The sequence below is a fragment of the Vigna angularis genome, chromosome 5, assembly GCF_016808095.1.
Source record: "Vigna angularis cultivar LongXiaoDou No.4 chromosome 5, ASM1680809v1, whole genome shotgun sequence".
NCBI classification, from domain to species: Eukaryota; Viridiplantae; Streptophyta; class Magnoliopsida; order Fabales; family Fabaceae; genus Vigna; species Vigna angularis.
Window position 1 is genome coordinate 4384166 of NC_068974.1, and position 24546 is coordinate 4408711.

Consider the following 24546-nt stretch of genomic DNA (forward strand, 5'->3'; position numbering starts at 1 on the left):
TCTTCAAGATTTACTATATTTTTTTAATCCCATGATGGCTTATTCTCTTATCAATTAAGCTCCACTCGCTAACATGCTAATTCGTTCTAATTAATAATTTTCAGCTTACACTGTAGGTAGGTGATATTTCATTTTAAACTTTTGTTCTGGTAATGAATGTGGCACCAGGGCTTATGCTCGAAACCATGAAAACTGTAATTCACGTCCCTTAAGGAGAGCATGCTTTGGTCACTGTGATTATCATTATCAAAATCTTTCTTCTTTGAAGGTAATTAGACCAACAAATATATTTTGTACATAGGGGAAGAATTTGGCTGTGATGTGCAATAGTCTCATATTTGATTCTATTTAATTAAGTACTTTGTATGACATATATACATGTTACATGTAACTGTTAAAGTAAGAGATCATGGCCTATCAAGAGCCAAGAGATTTTCTACATCACCATTGTAGCTGGGAACAGCCTATCCAAGAAAGTATATACACCACCACCTAACAACATTGCTCCGCTGTGGGACAAGAAAATTGTAGCATTCATAAGAAACGTACAAAGTCTGAAATTAAAAGGGAAGTGGATAATCCAGTCTTTAGAAACTAGAAAATTATCAGCACATAAATTGTATGAGGGGCATGGGTGTACCCTTTATATGCAAAGTGATCCCCCATTGAAAAGTTAAAAAATTACCTTATAGGATTTATCCATGCTGAAAACTTGCGAAATGAAAGCAAGCTCTGCGAATTGAGATTTGAATCAGAAATGATGTTTTCCACGAGATATCATTTTAAAAGGGTGATATTTTAAGTTAATCTATAGCCTGAAAAGACATGTACTGACTTGTAATGCTCCAGCAAAAGACGCAGCCAATAGTAAGGGAGAAACATAACCAGTTGTGTATGTCAAAAGCAAGCTGCCTCCAATCACAGGATCCTGTCATGAATTCATTATTTTCTTCATCCACATAAGATGGACAAAATATGAAAAGTGACAAGCAAATGAACATTTTTACGAAACGCAATCAACTTACAGAAAAGTAAGATGAGAAACCTTTTAAAGTTACAGTTCATAACTTGATGGTAACTTGTAAATTTCCAAAGTTTAAATCGATTAAATTCAATTTCCAGTGATTCAAAATGATTTTTCTGCATTGTGTAAACTTTGTCAACCATTGGAGCTGGGAATTGGCTTAAAATGAGCTCGGTGATAGATTTCAATTATGCAGTTTTAATATGTACCACTTTCACCGAAGTGGTTTATCGTTGAACGTCATTCTTTATGTTTTATTATGAAGTCATGCTTGATACTAGATCAATATCAAGTTCATAGCTTGTCTGATTTCAATTATGCAGAGTCTCAGTTTTACATTCAGTTTACTACATTATCTTGAGAGCTGTTATTTTTTTTATCTAGCAGAGTATTCTGAAAGAAAAATTCAGTTTAAAAAAAAAAGGAAAAGAGTAAAAGAGTAAAAAGAGTAAAAAGAAACAGAAGAAAACCACAAGAAAATATGCATGAATGGTAGCTCTCCGGTTTAGTGTGCACATGACTATAACTGCTGAGCTCTGTAATCAGTGTCTGGTCTGTTCAATGGTAAGCCCGACCTTAACAAATTATGAATGATTTCACTTGTTGTGGACTCGGCAAAGTGAGATGAACCAGTCTTGTCATTCCAGTTTGGTCTTATGCTGTTTTTAAATCTGTTCTAGAGCTTTTCTATAGGTTCAAACTTTGGGTGCTTACTTTGTTTCTGCAGCTTTTGTTTCTTTGCTTGTCATTATTGGCTATCTTGTAATGTCTCAATTTATCTTCATTTGAGTTTAGCTATTTTTTCTTGTTTGAAGCTTTTCTTTATTTTATTTCTTGGATTCTCGGTTTTGGTGTGAATTAGTGGTGCAGAATCATTCTTGGAAGGTGGACTACTTCTAGTGGTAGGATCTTAGGGAGTGGAAGCTTAAGAGAAACTCCAAGGAGACCTCTCAGAAGTGTTAAACACAGAATTGGAGAGGAGCTTGAGTGCAAACACGAGAAGCTGTGGAGAGCATTTTCTGTTTTCTTAATTCTGATAGTTGTAAAGTTACCATTTTCTTTGTTTGTAAAGGCCTTTAAGCTAAGTGTCTTGGAAGAGCCTTTGGTGTTCTTCCGTATCTTGGAATTCACTTTTCTTGTAATAAATTTGGTGTAGTTTGTGAATGTGTCTTGGAAGCCAAAGCTAACAAGCCTCACCATAGGATTTGCCTAGTTGTCTTTATTGTACGTTTAGGTGGTTGGCTAAAAGATATTAAATTCTAAGCCTTGTTACTCAGGAGTCCGTTCTTTTAGTGTTTAGGGGTCTTAGAGTAATTGTTTGCTTGTTTGTGGTCTAAAATCTTCTAACTTCAGAAGCACATCCTTTTGTGAAAAGTGGTAGAATAAGTAGCGGGATAAACTCTGGCTAGGTAAGATTTAGTATTTAAGAAGTCTTTGACTCACTTCTCTGAGAGTGAACTAGTGAAAACTTAACCTTTTTCATTTTAGGAAAACTTTTGAAATTAAAAGATGTCTAGACATCCGTCTCACCATGAGGGGAGTGACTCGAGAAACTCGAGAACTCAACCTATGGCAATATGAGAAAGTGCAACTTAGGAGAAGAGATAAAATTGACAAAAGAACTTCAAATTCCACTTATGGCGACATTAGGCTTTTAAAAGAAGAACAAATTAAAAAAAAAAAAAAAATCAAGGGGAAGTAGAAGTGAGGAGTCAGCTTATGACTAAGATGGGACGAGAATAGGGGAATATTATCAATAGTCTTCTACAGCTAGAAGACAAAGAAAAGAACATACCCCTAGGGAAATTAAAGTTGACTTGCCTTACTTCCATGGCAAGGATAATGTTGAGGCATACTTGGATTGGGAAATGAAGGTGGAGCAAATATTTGCATGTCACTAAGTCAATGAAGAAAGAAAAGTGCCTCTAGAAACACTTAGCTTTCAAGGGTATGTTATGCATTGGTGGACCTCTTTAGTCTAAGAGAAGCGCCACCACAATGATCCTTCCACTGAATATTGGAATGATCTTAAGTTTGTCCTTAGGAGGAGGCACATTCCCTCCTACTACAATAGAGAACTCATGGATGAACTCCAAAGACTTCAGCAGAAGTCTATGACTATAGAAGAATATAGACAGAAAATGGAATTATACATGAGGGCAGGCATTGTTGAGAATGAGGACATCACTTTGGCTAGGTTCTTCAGTGGTCTAAACCTAGAAATTAGGGATAGAGTCGAACTTCTACCTTATAGAGATTTGAATGATTTAGTTCAAATGTGTATAAAGGTAGAATAACAAAATTTGAGAAAATTTTCTTCAAAGAAAGATCAAGATCATTCTAGTTCTTATGGCAAGAAAGTTTTTAAATAGGAAAAACCACCTAAGAATTTAGCCAAGGAGAGAGAAAAGGGCAAGGGTGAATCATCCACACACACTCGCACTAGTGACATCAAGTGCTTTAAGTGTCTAGGAAGAGGATATATAGCTGCTCAGTGCCCCACCAAAAGGACTATGATCTTGAGAGGCATTGATCTCTATAGTAGTGAAGAAAAGTCAGTGGCTAGTGACAGTGAGAGTGATAAAACACAAGAGTCTAATGGAGAGAATGCATACCCTTGTGAAGGAAATCTTCTTATGGTTAGAAGGCTTCTTAGCAATCAACCTAGTGTTTCACACATCACCCAAAGAAAGAACATCTTTCATACAAGATGTAATGTTTTAAACAATACAGGTTCTCTAATTGTGGATAGTTGTTTGAGCAGCACTAGATTGGTTGAGAAGCTAAATTTAGCTGACACCCCATCCCAAACCTTACAAACTTCATTGGCTAAATGAAGATGGGGATATCACAGATAAACATCACTGTATAGATACTCTTTGATGATTAGAGAAACTCTATTGAGATTACTCCAGAAACTTGCTTCTCTTGAGAGTCACTGGCTAGAGGTTCTCCATAGCTTCCTCTAGCCTCCTTCCCTAGGCCCAACCTTTCTAGAAACCTGCATAATTTTCAATTCCGTTCACACCATACGAACCATTTTTCATCATTTTTCAATCGGGTTGTCATCAAGAACCCTCTCCAGAGTTTTTAATTCATTAACTGAAACTAGTGAGCAAAATTCCTTTGGCAACCATGCGTCACTACTAAAAAATGAAGACCTAATGGTTATTAATAAGTTGTACCTTGGATGCAGCAACATAGCCCAGAAGGGTTGCCAGAACAGGTGTACTACAAGGTGAGGCAGCTAATGCAAATGTAAGCCCAGCCAGGTATGCTTGCACACCTAAGAATAGAATTCCTCACCATAAAATGTTCTGCGTACAAGCTTAAATAATAAAAGATCTAAGGTCGGCACAAGAGCATAAACTTACTGGATGGAAAATTGGCAGCAGCTGCACGTGGATCAAAACTGTCAAAGAATGACGGCAGCCGTAATTCAATTACCTGCAAAATTCCCCAAAGTGAATTCAAATATAAATGAAGTGTTTTATTCAAGAAAAAATTTGTAATAGATAAGCATTTAAAGTTTATTTATGCGTGTTTGTTTTCTATTGTAAAAAGCTTAAAACTGTGAAGCATGCCTTCTAAGCATTAGTGCATATCAGACTATCTTTGATGAAAATGCTCTAAATGTAACTGCACAGAGATTAAGGTAACTGTTGCAATGTAATATTCTTTATTATTATTTATGTAAGGGAACCCAACTATTAGGTTAGGGTTGTAGGATTTCTTGACCTTTTGTATTTGCATTACTGTACTCTATAAATATAGTGGTAAATTCTAACAATGACTGAAGAGAAAATAAACTGTTTTTAGCTACTTCTAAGCTCTTCAAGTGTAACTAATGTAAAGCTTGCATGAACATTTAAATTCATAATTTAGTCATAAAACTTAAAGAGAGGAAGAAATGATCTCAACATATATCAAATAACTACAAGACTGATCTTTGAGTCCTTTGACAGGCCTAATCCACTGTAATTCGTTGAGATTTAAAGATCTAGTACAGAAATGATTCCAAAAAATAACCCTGCTGACTGAGAGTGAGTTATGGGTGTTGTTGGGCAAAATGAAATAAAATAGCAGAAAAAAAATATAAACACTGATTTTCATAAATAGAAAGTTTGTAACCTTTAGAACACTGAAGGGGAGAAGAAACTGTTTCAGTACCTCGAGAAGATTCAGCCCCATAATTATTGCCAAACCAGAAGCAGCCAAGGGCAATCCTTGTCCAATTTGTCCATAAGCTTTTCCTGCAAATGAAGCTCCTACACCCAACAGTGCTAATGTGGTTGCAAGACCCAAGGAAAACGCAATGGAATCTCCAACTACCTGCAGGAAGAAGAGATTGTTATTAGTGATAATGCTGTCTTAACTTGTCGGTGTCGGTATGAGAGAGTCTCAAACAGAACTGATGTAAATAAGATGAGTAGAGAAAATGAAGCACTTTAGAAAAAAATTATCAATGCAATTCTATGGGTCTTAGTGATTTCCTCATTTATGAATCTATTGAACTAATAAGGTCAATGTATATACAGTTTCAATAAAAATTAAAGACCAAAGATCCATGCATTTTACAGACAAGGCCTTCTTCAAATTAATTGCAAGACACTGGTTGTAAAATTCTGCTACATGTCAGATCTATGCATCTTAGTAGGAACCTTAAAAGATTAAAACCATAGATTTAATTCCTAAAATCATCTCCCTTGCTAGTATTTAGCATTAGTAATCAGAAAAACTTCAATCCTCTAACATGATCGTAAAAGGAGAGGACAATAATGTCATATAAACTAGTTTTTACCTCTGCTCTGCTTTTGCCAGAGCCAAATGCACCTGAAATAATTCCAAACCTCAAATTTAGGCAACTAAAAGAGACACTAATACTAAAAATGATAACAGCAGCATGCTCACCGATGTAACCAAGGGTCAGCGGTAAGACACTAAGTGTACAGGGAGAGAGGCTGGTTACAAGCCCTGCCCCATAAATTACAGCCAAACTATAAACAAAAATAAACAGCAAACAAAAACTATTAATACATGTTTCCAATTTTGAGGAGGGGAAATAGAAAGAAAATAATGTATAGGAATTTATAGGGGACCTAGTGAAACTGAGAGATGATAGTTGGCCCTGAACAGCTTCGTTTGCCTGTTGTCCAGCTGAAAATAGAAAGCCTCCAAACCAGTCACTGAGGCTTCCATCAGCCAAAGCATAAATAGAAGAAGCCACTTCCTGAGTCGATAAAATAATTATAGTCACAGAGTGCTATACAAAGCATGACACAAAAAGAGGCAGCCACTGTCACTTGGATCCTTAGAGTTTATCAGGATTTAGAACAATTTGTGTCATTTCAACTATCAAAGAGACATTCACAGAATAACCTCGTTGAACAACCTTTCCCAGTTATCATTAGCTCATAAAAAACTAACACCTTAAGTTTAATATCCCATACAGATAAAAGGAAGAAAAAAGAACCATTCTGTATCATTCTCTACTCGCAATAATCAATTTTAACAAGACCATTACGTACATTGAATGAGTTTACTTTACATAAATAAGAAAATAACTCCAGAAATTATTTATGCAAATAGACATTGAAATGAATCAATAACATAGTTATCTATACTTACAGCTTTTGCAGCAACTGGAGCAACCAAGTGTGCTGCTGAAAAAGATGGAAACACAAGTCATTCACCAAGACAATTAACTAATCCCAATCATCGATATTGTAGCAGTAGCACATTCCACAGAAAAGTTTGAGAATAGACAAAAGATCAGGAATTTGACAAAAAATTTGAGTCAGTAATTCAGGCAAGCAGCTATAGGTCTAAAATTTGCATTTAATACCAGCAGAAGCAACGAATTCTTCACCATTTTATTTCACGTATATACATTTGAATTATCCTTGAGGAGGATTGTTTATAAGTCAACTAAACCAAGTTCCAAATATAACCAGCGTAAAAAATGTTGACACTAACAAGTTCCCTGTTCCCAACAGAAGGAAAAAATAATTAGAGAAAATGCATGAATAGAAAAAAAATTAACAAGTGTGTAAAAGAGGCCTGTGCAGCATAATTAAGTCTGTTTTACTAAATAACAACACGTCTTATTCAAATAGAAGAAGCATGATTAAATTAGATGGAAAAAAATTATCAGATAACACATCATCTTGTGATAAATTTGACAAAAGAAACAAGGGATAACTGAGAGGCTAATCCATAATCCACAATAACCCTATTTTCAACTACTACCTGTCATGACTCCAATCCATGTGGTCAAGTTATTGCCATTAATCTTCCATTTTGGCTGAAGACAATTTTTAGGCTCCGAAGGCTTTCGGTGCGTATTGATGGGGACAACATGGCTGCCTACAACAACAAAAGTGTCAAAAACAAAGAAAGGATATCATGTTTAATATTTCACTCAAAAACATGATAAGGGTAGCAACACCCGATGAAATAAATAGGCACTACATTGTTCTAAATCCCAATGGTAAGAACATGAAATACCTTTCCAGATCCCCCACACCTTCATTTCAACAAAAAATGAAACCATACATATCCAATAATTTATATTTTAAATAGAGCAAGATGTTCTCCACAAACATAATCCACTCATGCCACACATGACCAGTATAAACAGTAAAACAATTCTTCGGTGTATTTAACAATTATATACACAGAGCTACATCCAACAACAATGGAAAAATCAGTAAATTATTTCTTCAAGAATTTCATATGACCTTCCTGGTACTTCTTCAGAAAGGAACAAAAAGATAAACATTAACAAAATCAGAAAATTGCGATTTTTAAGAAATAAAAAAATACCCATTAATGATAAACATGGAAGCAAACAAAATGGAAGAATTACCATCGTTGTGAAGATTGCAGCTTGCAATTCTGCGACATGGAAACTGAAGACTATAACTACCACACAAACTCATACTCAAACTCATCTGAATATACAATTAGACAAAAATAAATGTAAGATTGAGAACAAGATAACTATTTGGGAAATGGGAACCAAATATTTTGTTCTAAGTTTGTTTAGCACTGAACGAGTCAGCGTTTATATTTTATTGGGATCCAAACAGAGTCTTAGAGAGCGGAAAAAAGAAGAGACTCTTACTGTCTGAAACACGGAACCTATGAATAGGAGATTGAAAATATCCAGACCCCGACAAGTTTAGTTGTGGCGGTTATTGTGTTCACTTAAATGCTTAATTTGACAAATTTACCATAATTCTTTATAACCTAAATTATGTATCAATATGTTAAACAAAATATATGTTTTACATTATTATTTAACTATATTTTTGGGAGTTTTATCATAAATATTTTAAAATTTTATTTCTAGTATTTCTTTTTGTAGTTAGTTAATTGATGATATATTTCCTTATGACTAAGCACGAAAATAGTTAGAGTTATCTATGGAACTTAGGTCTCTTATCATCATGGATCATTAATGAGTTTTTGTTTCTTCTGGGTCTTATATTATAGTTTAGTAGTATAGGGTTTTCTTTTGAGTCTTGTATAATGAGTCTAGTGGTTTGAGATTTCATTTGGACCTTGTATTTGGGCTAAATGGTGTAGGGTTTCCGGCTTGAAAATGACCTAACTTGTATTTAGACTAAGTAGTGTAGGGTTTTTGGCTTGGAAATGACCAAGCTTGAGGCGGATCTCGTAGTTGACTTCATAGTCAACATACGCATGGAGTGGCTTGCTCTCGAAGGTTAAGAGCTTCTTGGTCTTTAACCTTTTGTAGAGTAGTGACCATGTGACATTTCTAATGGAGAAGATTCCTCCCTAGTAGTTGTTATGTGTCATGCTCCTAATGGAGATGATTTCTCTTTAGTACTGGTCATGTGTCATGCTCCTAATAGAGAAGATTTCTCCTTAGTAGTGGTCATGTGTCATGTTTCTAATGGAAAGGTTTTGCCTTGTTCTCTAAAGTGTAGAAATAGAGTTGCCATGAATCATGCGAATGGAAAAACTCTATTTTAAACATGAGTTAATCCTTTGAATTTATGAGGAAATAATGTATGAAAGATATCACTCAAGTTAAAATGTATACTCACTCACTAATGGAAAACATGCATTCAAAGATCATGAAGACTTTTCAAAGGTTGTAATGTGGCCAAGGTAAAGGTAGGAAAAATTTAGGATATAAAGACTTAAAAAGTTTGGATAAAAAGAATTAAGGAGTAAAGATTTTGGAAAACAAATATATTATTTTCTTTGTTCACTTTATGAGAAAACAATCATCCTTCTTTTTCTACATTTTGTTTCTCACTTTTACGTTTTATTATCTTCTTTTTTTCTTTCCTCTTTTTTTCGTGAAACTCGTTTCTTCTTTTTTCCATTTTTATTGTTTTGTGGTCCTCACACACTTTATTCATCACTCATTCCTAACATAATTCATTAGCTCCTTCTTTCATACTAGGATAAGGGATAATATGGTCTTTTTCTTTTCAAGGTTTTGTAGTAGCTTAAAACAAGAAAAAGAAGTTTAAGGCTCAAAAGGACTATCAATAGAATAATATCAGGGTGGTCTTATTTGGTCAAATAACTAAACACAAGACATTTCTCAATCATATCAAATAGTGCATATGTACCTAAGTTGCAAAACAAAATAATCAAGCTAAATATTAGAGTATAAACAAAACATGAACAAGTCACTCAAGAAAAATAGGAATGGCACACGATGATTCATCCATCACAATTAGGTTAAAAACTCACAAGACTAAAACTCTTTCACAAAAGATTCAACCAAGTAATTCTGAAATTAACTCAATTAATAATGTATAGTTATGAATCAATTAGGCTAACTTCTAATCAATTCAACAATCCATTCAACATAAAACATGACTACTATTTCAAGATTATAATAGTTCCAATAACTAAATCAAATCCTAAAATTTAATGTCAATATGTTTTATTGAAAACAATAAAAATATTTTTGGGTGAATTTCTTATGAGACATATTGTGCAAAACTTTCACCAAGCAAAAAGTTAATACTTTCACAGTTTTCTCAAAAAGAAATCACATTCTTTTTACAAAAATAAAACAAAAATTGAGAAACACAAGAAAAAAAATTCTAATTAATATTTGTCTCCCCCACACTTATTTCAAAAATTATCTTTTATAGACTTATTTTGGGGAGAAGACAAAAAACTTTTGAATCTTTTGGCTCAATCTTATCATATGTCAAAATTTATTTTCTTTAATTTTATGAAGTACAAGTCATTGTGTACAATTTTATTAACTTTTAAATTTTTATTTTTAATAAAAACAAATACTTTTAGAATTTTAATAAATTTTTTTCTACTTATGCTAAAAACAGAAAATAAACATGCATGTATCTTTAAATTTTTATCTACAATGATATCAAATGAATTTAAGTCTTATTTGTTTTCATGTTTTAACAACTTTTCTTTTTGTTCCGCAGCTAAGTCAACGGATATCACCACTAAAAATTTATTTCCATTGTTCACATCAACAAACTTGATGTGTGGAGAATGTGGCTTCAACTAATATCAACATCATCAAGTGAATTAGGATGGTTAATAGGATTATAAGTAATCCTCATAATCTCATCTTGTGAGAAAAAATCTACACTTGAAGTAGTTTACTCTACTGCTTCATCATTAACAAATTCAACAACAACTTTAATAAAATTTGTATGTCCATCAATAGACATTATCAACATGATGTGATTCTATAATTGGTTGTTGTTTTAATCTTTTAGCAAAATTAGTTTTCACTTTGTCCAACCTGTGATTCAATTCCTTAATCATTTTCTTCAATTCAATATTCTCAACTCATATCTTCAAAAGAATTTGAAACTTGGGATCTTTTAGTTGACGTATAGTTAACTTACTTATATCAAGTGCAATAGTAGATGTGACAACTTGTTGCTGATAACCATATGAATCATGTGGTTGTTGTGGATGGTAATCATAATTCATTTGAAAATCACATTGTTGATTATTTTTATATGAAGAATTATTTTTCATTTTTTAAAGAGGTAATATGAAAAGAAATAAGTTGAAAGCTTATTAAGTAGACTTCCAGGAAAAGAGGTGTGTCTCAATGGAGAACCTAACTACCTCATCTTTCCTTAGCCAAAGTGTTCCCCCAACAAGTTTTACAAATTTTCCAACAAAATTCCTAAACAAAATTATGAAAAAAAAAACAAATTTACTAAATTAAAATAACTAAAGAAAATAAAATAAAAGAAATAATAGAAAATAAAATAGAGAAAAAGAAAATGTTAGTGATAAACAAATAACAAATTCAAATAACAAAAATAAAATAAGAATCAAAATAATAAAAATTCTAACCGTGTTCCCCAGCAATGGCGCTAAATTTGTTAACGTTGTCGTTGACGCGATCAAATTAATACTACTAAACTACTGCAACTTAAGTATTGCTAAGATAGTAGTCAACAAAATAGAAAGAGTAAATTCAACCCTAAGTCGTCTCCCAACGAAGACGAAACTTATTCTTAAAATATTAGTTCTTATAAAAATTATACGAAAGGGTTAGTAAAATAATAAAGAAGATAAAGATAAAGAAATGATTAAAGAACGAAGTAACAAAAGATAGAAAGAAAGAAATTTAAAAGGATAGAAACTAATGATAAAGAAAATAAGTTGATTTCATTGCTTTTTCAAAATAGGATTCATCATTGGTTATCTAAAGATTATTGTTCAATTAATTATTACCTTAGATTTTCAAATTAATCAATGTAAATTCTCAATTAAAAGCAATAATTTGTAGATTAGTCATAGTAAATTTAACCAAAGTACATTCTCAATTAAATATTACTATGCCTAATCATGTCTATTCTTTTACCTCTTATATCAAGTAAAAAGTTAATTAACCAAATTACATTCTTGATTAATTCTCGTTAAATTTTTTACCACTAATCAAAATACATTCTCAATTATTGACAAAAACTCATTCAATCATATGAAAGTTTCTAACTTTAATCAAAGTAAATTCTCAATTAAAATTAAAAACCCTTGGACTCATATGATTGATATGTTATGTAGATTTGACACCATGCTAAATTGCTATAATGTAAAAATCATTACTTTTACTTAATTAAGAAGCAAAAGACACATATAAAAATAAATCACAAAAACAATCAAAAGAAAAAACAAATTTATTCATCTAATCTTAGAATCTAGTTAAGAAATTACAGCATAATCAACCCTAGAGGCTTAACACTCCATGAAATGTTGAAATAACATGAAAATAGAAGAAGAGAGTGTGGAGAAGATGAGAGAAAAGAGTGTGGACGAAATTTGAATTCATCAAAGGGTTCCTAAGCTCCCTTAATGTGTTTTCCTAAGTCTCTTGATCGAGGTTGTACCCGAATTAAATTAACATACAATTAAGTGCAGTATAAGTTAGGAGAATGACCCATAGGTCATCTCTCAAGGACCAAATGTGGTTTAGGAATTAGGTCGAACACGTGGTGGTGGTGGTTATGTGGACAGTTTTACTAATTAATTAAGACTCGAAATTAAAGCACTGACTAGAGACATGTTGGTCATCAGCTCAGTTACAACACTTCTAATCCTCGATTAATAATTAACTAAACGTTGCTTTACCCTATTCCAACACCAATCAACCAACTAAGCGAAGATCAACTGGGTTATCCTAAATTTCAATTAAGCAAACGAAATGCACCTTGTTCAATCAATTTTGCACCGAATATATTAATTAACCACGCGATAATTAACCCAAATTAGACCACTAAGCGTGTCTTAATCACAAGTGCACAACAGAGAATGAGATGCAAAGTGGCAGTAGCATAATCGCAATAATAGCACAGAATCTCATGGAAAACGTTGCAAAATCACCAATGACCAACCCAAATCGATTAAGCTACAATTATGAACGAATTGAAACTGCAACCAAGCATTAAAAACACAAAACAAAGAGCTGGAAAAACACGGAGCTGCACTGGAAAACAAACACCTACTTACAAAATGAAATGCAACCTATAAACCAAAATGAATGCAAAAATGAAATCACAATGCAAACCCAAAACTGCACCAACAAAACTACAATCTGAAATTTATATTCAATATAAAACTTAAGCTAGAAAACAAGTTGAAAAGAGTAAAACGAAAGGACAAGAACCAACACAACAAGCTAGCAAAACAAAAAACGAAAATGGAAGATAACCCAAAGTACAGAAAACGAAAATGGCCAATGGAAACAAAAGAGAAATGGAATTACGTTGAGAATTTAAAATACGAATTCAGTACAAAGAAAAGGAAAACGAAAAAACCTCCATGGGAGCTCTCCAAGAAGAAAGAAAATGTAATGTGCATAATGGAGGAGAGTGAATATTTGATTTTTGTAAAGATCTAAAAATATTTGAGAAGATATATGCTAGATTAAAAAAGATTTGGTAAATATTATTTTTTCATATTTATTGATATAGTTAAATAAGGTAATTATTTAACAATATCAAATAAAATATCTTAAGACATTTTCCCCAAATTATCTTTAATCATAAACATTTATCAATTATTAATGTCCTCTTAGTGGAAGAAATAGAGAAAACCACAAGATCCATTTTTCGTTGTTTGTTTCCTCTTCTTGACTTAGCCAAATTTCTTCACTTTTTCATGCTATACTTGGATTAACTTCTTATGGTCTTGATTATTTGGCATTCTTGGATTTATCTTTAAGGTGTCATGAAACTTTTATCATTTTATTTTCAAACCTCAATGAGCTCAATTGAGTTACAGTTGCACTAACACACATAAAAATATCCCAAGAACATTTATGCAACTTAAAATTTATTTTTAACATGTTTTTTAATCTCATGCTAAATAAACCCAATTATAACAAATCCTAATTAAAATAATCTATTAAAGTACAAAAACCAATTAAGAATCCAATATTAAAGGCTAAATGAGGCAAATATGCACTCACCATAGGCCAACCACCCTACCTAATCCAATCATCATATTGGTTCCTAGGCCCCATTTCTAGAAAGGTTCGGGTTCAAAACCATATGTGGAGCTTCCGCCTCATACGGCTCCTCTAGGGATGGAGGTAGGCCCAACCCAAGTTTGTGCGGTTAAGGTTGTTGTACATGACCTTCGCTTATTTTATAAATATAGTAAAAGTTCAAAGTGATCGCTCTTAAACTTAAAATACATCTATAAGCGTTAAATTCACCTACCACCAGCCTTCTCCAAAAGAATATGAGAGCTTGATGTGAATCCAACCAATGATTAGATGTGACCATGAGCAATGAAAATAATCCACTTGAAAGACTTGGAGGACCTATGACAAGGGCTAGAACAAGGAAGCAAAGGAAGCTCTTCAACAAGTGTTGTCCATATTAATTGAATACAAGCCCAAATTTCAAGAAAAAATGCCAAAATGGTGAATTGCATTATGGCCCAAATGGAGGATAACTAAAACATCATTTTGTTGTTGTTTTATTTTACAAGTTATTAGTTTGTTTTTAAAATAGCCAAATATTTGTAAAATTGGTTGACAAAATTATGCCTTTGGGTCAATCAATTAGTGGGCTTTAGTTTGAATTTATGTTCAAGTTGTAATAAGGGCCCAATTTGGAAACTTAGACATTAGCCCTTATAAGCTTAACTATTTTCATCAAAAATGCACAAGTTAGGTTTTTATGTAGATAAATTAGGGTTTTATCCCTTTTATCTTAGTGAGAGTGATTCTCCTAAGTTCTTGAGTGATTCAATAATCCTTGGTTGTATCAAAGGACTTTCCATCCTTTGTGTGTTGCCTCCTGTAGAAGAATGATTCTTTTGTTTTGTTTATCTTTGTCCCTTTGTTTTTTTTTCTTTTTCAATTTCTGCCCCGTTTTATATCTTATTCATAAATTTTGTTCTACACATCTAATTTGTAGTTCAAAATGTGATCTTTAGTTCAAAATGTGATCTTTCACACCATTTTGGAAACACCTCAATTGGAGTTCTGTAGCTTAAGATGTTGAAGTTTCGAAAATTATGTTCCTTATTTTTTACTAAATTTTGAAATTTCTTTCAAAGTTCTATCCCTAAAGGTCCTCAATAAGCTCTTTTGTAAATGTGGTTCACATCAAAGTTGGTAACGATGTTTATGACCTACCTATATGGAATGCTCTGTCTAGTGCCAAACTCTCTCATTTGAGAAACATAGGCATGATAGGTGCATTTTGAGAGAAGTTCCCCTTGCAAAGAATGGAAAAGGATACAAAGGTCTTATACCTATCAAGTATAGAAAATGGGTCAAACCCATCCTCTACCAATGTTGCCTCAACATAGCATTCAATTATCACTTGGTTCGTTATAGTTGAGGTCATACGTTGGAGATTGGCATCCTCCTGAAATTGAGGAGATCATACCTTGAATAAAGTATGTCACCTCAAACCTTATATGATAGTAGAGGTTCTTGCAAAGTAGGAATATTCGGGGGCACAAGCGTGGAAGGAATCATAGGATCCTTGAAGAGAAAGGGTTGATTTGGATCTACTGTAGGTGGGGACGGTGGTCCGTACACTCCCACCCCATCGCACACGACATAGTTTCGTCCACTTAATATAGGGAGATTAATAACCCTAGGACACACGTCCATATTTCATAATCTATTAAAAGCCGCAACTTGATAAAGCCTAGGAGGCTGCTAGAATCCCTTGCTTTTTTTTTTATAGCTATTGAATTTGATGTTGATGCTCGAAATTGAAAGAAGTTAGGTTAATGGCACTTATTTTTTTCATGCTTGAACTATGGGGCAGACTAGCAAAATGGAAGTTACATCCATACGGGTTGCACCTTGTTGTCCTAGACTGTTATTGAATCCCCTTTTTATATGATTAACTATCTAAAGTAAAGGTTGTTGTCCTTTACTTTAGAGCGTACCGTTATTGAAAAAAAGGTTGATGGATGAAGTATCAGAATGACAAATGATTACAATTATGAAAATTGGATAAAGTCGAAAGCCTTTTGAATCAAAGTAACGCCAAGTACTTTGACTACAAGGGGAAGCTTCATAAATAGATTTGCGTCCTCATCGCTTCTTTCTGGTGACTAATTTCTCAAGTAGGTGGCTTGGTAAGCAAGCCACCTTCGACATAGGTCAAATCCCCTTAAATGTGGAGATAGATCCAGATAGAGATTTATATCTTTCTATTTATCGATAGATAGAAAGATATATTAAGAAATGGATCTTGATTTGGTTTCAATATCTATGAACAAAAAAAGAGATCCTTAAATATCCATTTGAGAAAATAAAGAGATGAATAGCATTATCTCTTTTATATATATATATATATATATATATATATATATATATATATATATGATTATATATTTGTAAGGATTTTTTTTAGTTAATGCAAGAAAAATTTGAAATAAATATTATGGTAGAACTCAAATTCTCTCTCAAACTTCTAATCAGGCAAAGAGAGAAAATATCATTAAATTTTAAAAGAGATATTAAACAATTCAGTATGTGAGACGTAAAACCTATGAACTCCTATAATTTTTTTAAAACCCTTGTGAAAGACAAAAAAAAATGATAACAAAGTATATCAGACGATTTATCGAATTAAACTCTCATACTTCGAACAAAGTATGATATCATTAAGTTTATAATAATATTATCACTCACTTTAGTATGATTTTGTGACTGTCTTTCATTAGGGATAAAACTTACATACATTACTTAATTCGTGTTGTTCTCCAATTGTATTTTAAGTTTTAGATTGATAATATTCTTATTAAAAAAACATTACTTAATTGTTATTTTGATTTCTATGTTTTACAAAATTCCTAATTTGGTATCTAATTTTTTTTCTGTGATTTTATTCTCTTAACTTTTGATTATTCATAATTTTGGTTCTTGAATTTCATTTTGTGTAATTTTGATAGTTTAATTCTTAACTATTTGTAACTTTATTAAAAAAAAATTGTTCAATTACATAGTAATATTATGGAAAATACTAAAAATTTTACTTTACAGACTAAGATTGAAGACGTCGACTTTTTAAAACTGAAAATTAAATAAAGTTACAAATAATAAAAAATTAAAGATTTAGAGTATGTTAAAAGAAATAGAAACCAAAAATTAAAGAAAACAAGTTAAGAAACTAAACTACAAAAAGTAAAATAAAATTACAAATAGCAATGTACTATGTTTATTACAATTGGTATAATTTAAATACTGACATTATTAATAAAATGTAATTAGCATCAAACCAAAGTTACAAACAAGTCAACTTTTAAAGAGAAAAGTGTTTTATTTTTCATCATTTCACTTCATTCGGTTTAAAATTTAAGGGCACTGCCAGAAAATGATAACAAATGTTTTTTTATTTGCTTTTTTCAACTGTTTAATAAATATTAAACTAAATTGCCTTTATGAAGGGAGGGATGGAAGGTCACCGTTGTCTCCCATGATGACTAGAGTGAAAAAAATAAGCGAAAAAAGAGAGAGATGGCCAGATACTGGATATAAAAGTTTGCACATATACATAATTAATTGTGTACAAAAGTAGTAAGTTTCTTTTACCTATAATCGCGGGATTTTGTCTTTTGTTTATTATAATATATTTATAAAAAAAATATTAAAAACATAATTATTTTTTATTTATAACAATCAAAATACCAAAATTTCAACTCATCTTCAACCTCTTTTACCCAATTGGAAGACTCTCGCTTCCTACCCTAATTCGGACACAAATGAGAGAACATGTATCGTTGTTCAGATATCTTTTTTTGGCGAACATTCGCTTCTCAACTGGACATTATTGTATTTGCTCTCAAAGTTTCGAGCTCACCGGAATAGAGCTTCTTCACATGCGAAATTAATTTCTTATTATATAACTTTATTTGGATGATTTCATAGGAAAATCTCATAAAAATTGTTTTTTAAATTATAAAGAAAGATCACGTCCTGAACTGAAGTTGAAGTTCAAATCTCCACGCAAGGCCAAAATTTTTAACACCATGCATGACTTCATTACGTAATCACCAACTTCTTTTAAAGTGTATGGAGAGATTGGTTGAACATAAAATGTTCTCCCAAATAAACTTGTAATAGGAAGCAAATACCATCTTCAACAACATTCTTCGGTTACATACTAATCAAATTATCACAAGGAAATCAATTCGTTGAATGTGATCCGAGAAAGCAAATGCATAATTTAATCTAGCATTAGAAAGATTGAACAATTACATGCTATTAAGAACTCAGTCACGCTCACTTATTGCAGTCAAGTGCTCATCAATTTCCTCAGTGGTTAGAACTCTGAATTCTGGATTATCCTTTCGCACCACTCCAACCTGGAAAACGCAAGGCACAACCATTTGCAATAAGTCAGTGAAGAAAACGTTTGTTCAATGGTTATAACCGCAACAATTTTAATCCTTCAAGTCGCACTTTACAGAAAAATTGTAAACACTGATTAACGCCACAGAATGTAATTTCAAAATAAAGTATCCACTTCTGGAACAAGTTAAAATACAGTCCTACAGTTTACCCACCATTTTACAACACAATCCTCCATTACACACCAATATCAGTTTCACTTATTAGCAGTCCAAATTAAGCATTAGAATCACAAAGAATTGCAACTCGAGTGGATGAGAAGTTAGATTTCTATTCACCTACAAGTAAAACTAATGAAACAATGAAAGCAGAAGAAAAATGTTCTGACACGAATTGCCTGTTCAAACAAACGCAACAGGCTGTGTACGATAAATATATATGGCTTACATTTAACAAGAAGGAACAAGAAAGTTGTTAAAAATCTTTTTAATATTAAAGACCAGTCTTGGTCCTTTGCTAGGGATTACACACGAATGAAATCCGGCAATAACTTTATAAAGATATGGCTTAGTTTGCAAATTTCAATTAGGAAGGGGAATAAAATTCTACCTCAATCTCAGTGGCCTTAAAATCCTCCTGAAGAACTGATTGGAGAGCAGAAATGGCAGTCTGATAAAAAGAAAAAAAAAGAACAGGCAGGGAAATCTTCAAGTCAGAACATAGAAACGAAATTTAATAACTATTACCAAAATTGATATTAAAAAATTCAATTTCAAATGCCTTTAGTTGCAATATTGGTAAAAGTCTTGCAAACAAAAACTAACAACCATTTATGAGATAAATACAGATAAGAAACTAATTAAATTAAGATACAGGCGGGGACAACAAATATTATAATGTCATAACTAACGTAATAAGATATAGTTTTAATAAGGAACCAAAAGTTTAGTTCTTGTAACATTATCTGATTCCCATGGATAAGTCCTCTGTCTGGCATTAACACTTACAGAAGATAACAACCATCATTCCTATTCTAAGCAAAGCCAAAACTGAGATTATTTAAATCTACTCACTCATGTTTCAGACTTTTCACCTTCTGTTAGAACAGATAATCTTTAGCAAACACAAGTGAATTCAACATTTTGTCCAGTAAGTTTCATGCGGACTAATAGTTATAGAACATAATAGCACAACTATACAATATAATTATGTTGCCAGAAGAAAAAACCAACAAAATTCACTGTTTATCTAAAAAAGAATGGAGGAAATCTGACATGATGAAATATATATCCTTGATAACAGACATTCTTGGAGACAAAACATGGCATCTTCATTTTCCACATCAACCAAAAAACCAGTGTAAAGATTGTTTATTTCTCAAACTAAACAGATAGAAATGGAGGAAAAAAAATTGAAAGAGCACTACCTGCACCGTCTCCTCATAAGTAAATGAAGGGTCATTCTTCATCTTCTTTTCCAAGAAATTAATTGCCTCTTGGTCCTTCAATCCAGCACTTGTGGCCTGAGTACATCATAATAGATTCTTAGACACTTGAATTTCTGTATACAAATACGAACAGATAACAAAAGCATGAACTAATGAAAAAACAGAAACACCATCACTTGCTTTGAAAAGTTTACAAGGATCGAAACCAATGTGCATCATAATCTTACATATATATGGACAAGCAATGAAAAATTCAGAAGGAAATGTAGTCAGCAGATCTAACAAAACAAAAATTGCAATACAGATTTTTTTTAAAATAACAAAATCACTAAGCACCAAATAAGTTTCTCAATGTTACTAGTTCTACTAGGAAGTAAAATTTAGACCAAATAAGGACGGGGCAATTTAGGGGCAGTTGAAGGTTCAAGATCTTTTACATATATGGTTACACATTTTATAACACTAGTACATTATAAAGATTATTGCTGCATAAAGTTCAAAATATGAACAACTTGTGATGAATTCAAGGCTGCTAAATCATTTTTACAAAATCACTAATTTACATACTCCCTTACCGGCATTATTGACTAGTTATAATCCTCCTTTTCTTGGTCAATCATAACTGTAGTTATACTGCCATGATAACTTTTCATTTGGTTCAGTAGTTCAATCAATAAATCATCTCAGTAAGCTCATACAATGCAATCTTACACTTGTAATAGAAGAAATGGAATAAACAACTTTCATGAAATAAAGGCACCAGTCAATCTTGGTGTAGTCATCCCCAAACCCCTCTATCATTTAACTATTTAATGATGTGAGATAATTATTTTCAATGCATGAGACATTTAAATCGATGAAAGTTATAACTTAGAAACTTTTATAAAATTGAGTTTATTATCAAGATGTTTTTCATCTTCTGATTAAATAGCAACAAACCACTAAAATATCTACTGTCAATCAAAGTCAGAAAGATCTTCCACGTACCTTGTGACCAAAGTAATGACCAGCAGGATCACATTTGTAAAGCTGTGGTCCGTATTCATCATCTATACCCAAAACCATAGCAACTTCATGGCACAACAGATTTGAAATCACAGAAAGAAGAAATGGTGTCAATAAAAATCGTAGGTAATTGAATTATTAAATATCTTTTATGATACAAACACAATTTATGCGAATTTTCAAAAAAGTTAAACATTTGTTCAACAGGGAAAAAGCCAAGAAGAAAACCTACCTACTCCAAGTGGTCTCATATATGCATGTTGGGTATAGACTTGTGATTTGTCTGCAATCCTGTAAGTATAAAAGATAACAAAGGCAGACACAAAAGATGTTATAAATATTGCAAGTTGTAGAATCCTAATATACAGTAGCTAAAATAATGTAGCCTTTGATAAAACTCAAAACTACAGTCAGATTCAATTTAAGAGATTAATGATTATAAAAAGACTCTTTCAAAATAATGTTGAGGCATATTCAAGTTAAGAGAGAGAGAGAGAGAGAGAGAGAGAGAGAGAGAGAAGACAGGCAGAAAAGGTTATTTATGTATTGGTATTGATAAAATGTACAAAAGAAAACAAGGATTCTTTTTACATGGATAATGAAAGAAGCAAAGCTGTAAACCATAAAAACACCTTAAGAAAACCGTATCATACTGAATACTACACTAACAAGGCAGCAGCCGAAAACCTTCCACAATGTGCATAGACACAACTACCACTGCAATTAAATTTATTCTGCATGCATCAAACATGTCAAAAAGATTTCCTCATCGAACCCATATTCAGTTACTATATACTTCAATACAGAAAATCATAAAAATGACAAAAATACCATCACAATCTTCAATGTTAAAGCTAGCAGACATATTTAACTTTAGAAATCTGTTTGATAATCCTTTCGAGATCACAGAAATGAATCCTGACAGACCAGATTACCCAGAGATAATACCCTACAACCACATCGAACCATAAAATTGAAAGCAAAAGCACAAGTTATTTAGAAGTAATGCTAAAGCAAACAACACTACCACGGTGGCACTGCTGCAAAAGCTGATAGCATTTTATTTAAGGAATTTTTATAAGTACATTAATGCAGCCATAGAAAGCTCAAACTCTAAAAGTGTCTAAGAAATGGTTTACTATCCTTTGCCAAATACCTTTATATCCCAAATGTTTAATCATAATCAATGCTATTTCCAGAGACTGGATGAAAATTTGGACACAACTAGTTTATTACTTATTAAATTAGAAAAACTAGGTGAAGATGACAAAAAACCACAGATAGAAAACAAGGCAGATGGAAATGCATGAGAAAGTTAATCACCAACTTTACTATAAAATTTGCAGTAAGTTCTTTATCAAACCAACTAGGAAAAAGGAAAGACATCAATGAGCAATCTCACCAATCACCAAATAAATTCAACCCTTATAAAACTAAATATCAGGTCTAACACTTCCATTCTTCATTAGCATTCAGCATCCTTTTCAGAAACAGATGATAATATTAATAAAGAAATTAATGTCCGAAAATGGCACATAAATCCATGGCCCTAACGGTTCCTACTGTGGGATCTGTTAACAGCAGCACCTGTTTGAAAGGAGCAGTTTCTTCACTGTTTTAGTACATTAGGTTGTTTACTGATTCGTCAGCTTGCAATCTACCTAGTCAACAAAGTAGGACGACCAATGGACTTCCCACTCGCAATCCAATTATTAGAAGAACGTTACAACAATATGGATCAATGCCTATTCTTGTACTTATCCAGTTACCTTAAATGAAGTGCAGATGAAATTCTTCATTAAAAAACGATAATTTGCAAGCAGATATGAAAAAGAATAATCAACAGCTTGTAATATTATGGTGGAAAAATATGTTTCAAAAACTGAACTGCTTACCATCTAGCTAACACATCTACAGGCATCTCATATCCATATGTAAAGCGAAACTCAGCTGCTTCATTTCTTGCTTGTTGGACCAGTGTCCTAGCATCAGCTGGAAAGATGTATTCCAAAATAAATCAAAAAATGAATTTATAATGTAAGGAAATTTCAGTTCTAAACAGATCTGAAAAACTAAAAAGCTCTATTTACTCTGACTGAAATTTGAACATGTGCTCATACATCAAAGTTTAATTTACAGAAAAAACAATAATATTATTGTCTCTATTGCGAATCCAGTATGTTATGTTATCAGTAGGCAAAACCTGGACAGTATAACTAAAGTCTTTTCTCTTCATAAATTATTAATTATAGTTATATCACCATCAGAATGTGAATCTGGTCATAGTTTATGTTATCCATAGACATAACTTCGACAGTAACATTAAGGTTATTTCTCATCATAAACTATTATTTATATTTTATGAAAGATTTCATAGATTTATTGATCAATATTACACATGAAACAAAATGTACATCTGAAACACAAAGGTTTGGCACCAAAACGAATATCTAATTTCCTATATACCATAATCTAGAAAAATTATAAGCATTATCTAATAATCACCATGTCTTTCTTATTTATCCTCTCACTAACCAGTAGCTTGGGTTGATATCATATTTTTGAACTTGTAATTTATGTTTTAATCGAGATACAACATCTGTGAAACTCTACCCAATTTAACTTGTACAGATAAAAATACATATACTTTAACTAAAAGATATGCAAAATAAATTCACAAATGCCTACAACAAAAGAATCAGAGATGGAATGAAAAATATACCTGTCATGCCAGTCGCCAACAAACCAAGGTACTTTGTGATGGGAAAGAGGTGTGTAACACTTGTCTGGTCCAAAAGCTTATCCTGCATGTTATCCTAACTTAAGCATCCAGCACACATAAACAAAACAAAGATCAAAGAACCAACTATCAGTACTCACCGGAACCTTCTTCTGAGTAACAACACAAATGGAATCCTTTCCTCGGACACCGATTGAGGTGATTCCAGCAGCCTTAACAGCCTTGAAAGCATACTCTGTTTCATGATGCATAAAAATTTCCACCACTCAACACTATAGCCTAACTTACTAGTCAACTCATTCCAAACAAGTCAAACAAGTGTAATCATAAACCTACCCCAATCCAGGCCATTTCGTTAATTAGAGAGAGTTACAGATTTAAGGCCGATAGGGCTAAAACAAGGCTGAACATAACATTATTCCAAAAATTGAAAAAGAAAAGAACACAAAAAAGGACAAAGAGATACTCATTATGAAAAGAGAACAAAATATTCCATTCGTAAGTGAGCACACAATCAATCAATTCAGAGTCAAGCGCATTTCTTAACTTCCGATTTCCACATTACTATCCTGGCACACTACTCCACTACCACTAATCTAAACTGAAATCACAAAAATTACAGCAATGATTTCTTCTAAAGTACACAAAAATAATTGTTTTCCGCACAGAATTGCAGAAATTGAAGTGAAAGATCTAAACCGTATTTCACTTATCAAAACGTCGCTGTTGTTGCTAGAGGTCACAGGAAAAGAAGAGATTCGAGTAACGTACCAACTTGAAAGAGGCGTCCCTCGGGAGAGAAAATAGTGATGTGACGATCGTATCCGCCTCCACTTCCTCGACTCATCTTAACCCTAACGGATGACAGCGGAGTGCGACAGCGCTTGCGATGGTCGACGACGATGACGGCGGCGACGAGAGTGGTGTATTGGTTTTCGAGAAAGTGCAACGAAGAAGTCGAGAGTGGAGACGGTGCTCTTCCGGTATTAAAGTGTCGATCTCAACTTCCTACT

The 24546-nt window shown here is 32.6% G+C and overlaps 2 protein-coding genes across 4 annotated transcripts; both read right to left on the reverse strand.

Moving 5' to 3' along the window:
* Positions 1-317: 317 nt before the first annotated feature.
* LOC108338819 (cytochrome c-type biogenesis ccda-like chloroplastic protein 2) lies at positions 318-8231 on the reverse strand. Of its 3 annotated transcripts, XM_052877944.1 has the most exons (13): positions 8151-8231; positions 7893-7977; positions 7271-7390; positions 6653-6687; positions 6124-6254; positions 5936-6021; positions 5826-5857; positions 5195-5356; positions 4399-4471; positions 4210-4310; positions 836-928; positions 686-732; positions 318-509 (listed from the first exon to the last, which is right to left on the reverse strand). In XM_052877944.1, the coding sequence occupies exons 2-13, from the start codon at positions 7975-7977 to the stop codon at positions 437-439; spliced, it is 1038 nt and encodes a 345-aa protein (XP_052733904.1). In that variant the 5' UTR covers positions 8151-8231; the 3' UTR covers positions 318-436. The 3 variants fall into 3 exon arrangements, with proteins under 3 accessions (XP_052733904.1, XP_017431340.1, XP_017431339.1); XM_017575851.2 differs by lacking the exon at positions 8151-8231 and having other exon boundaries at positions 6653-6684; positions 7274-7390; positions 7893-8142; XM_017575850.2 differs by lacking the exon at positions 8151-8231 and having other exon boundaries at positions 7274-7390; positions 7893-8142.
* Positions 8232-18075: 9844 nt separating this feature from the next.
* LOC108340628 (proteasome subunit alpha type-6) lies at positions 18076-24546 on the reverse strand. The gene is made up of 9 exons (XM_017578125.2): positions 24305-24546; positions 23674-23768; positions 23516-23597; positions 22689-22785; positions 21026-21084; positions 20776-20858; positions 19768-19863; positions 18951-19010; positions 18076-18355 (listed from the first exon to the last, which is right to left on the reverse strand). Exons 1-9 carry the CDS (start codon positions 24378-24380, stop codon positions 18263-18265), a joined length of 741 nt encoding a protein of 246 aa, XP_017433614.1. The 5' UTR covers positions 24381-24546; the 3' UTR covers positions 18076-18262.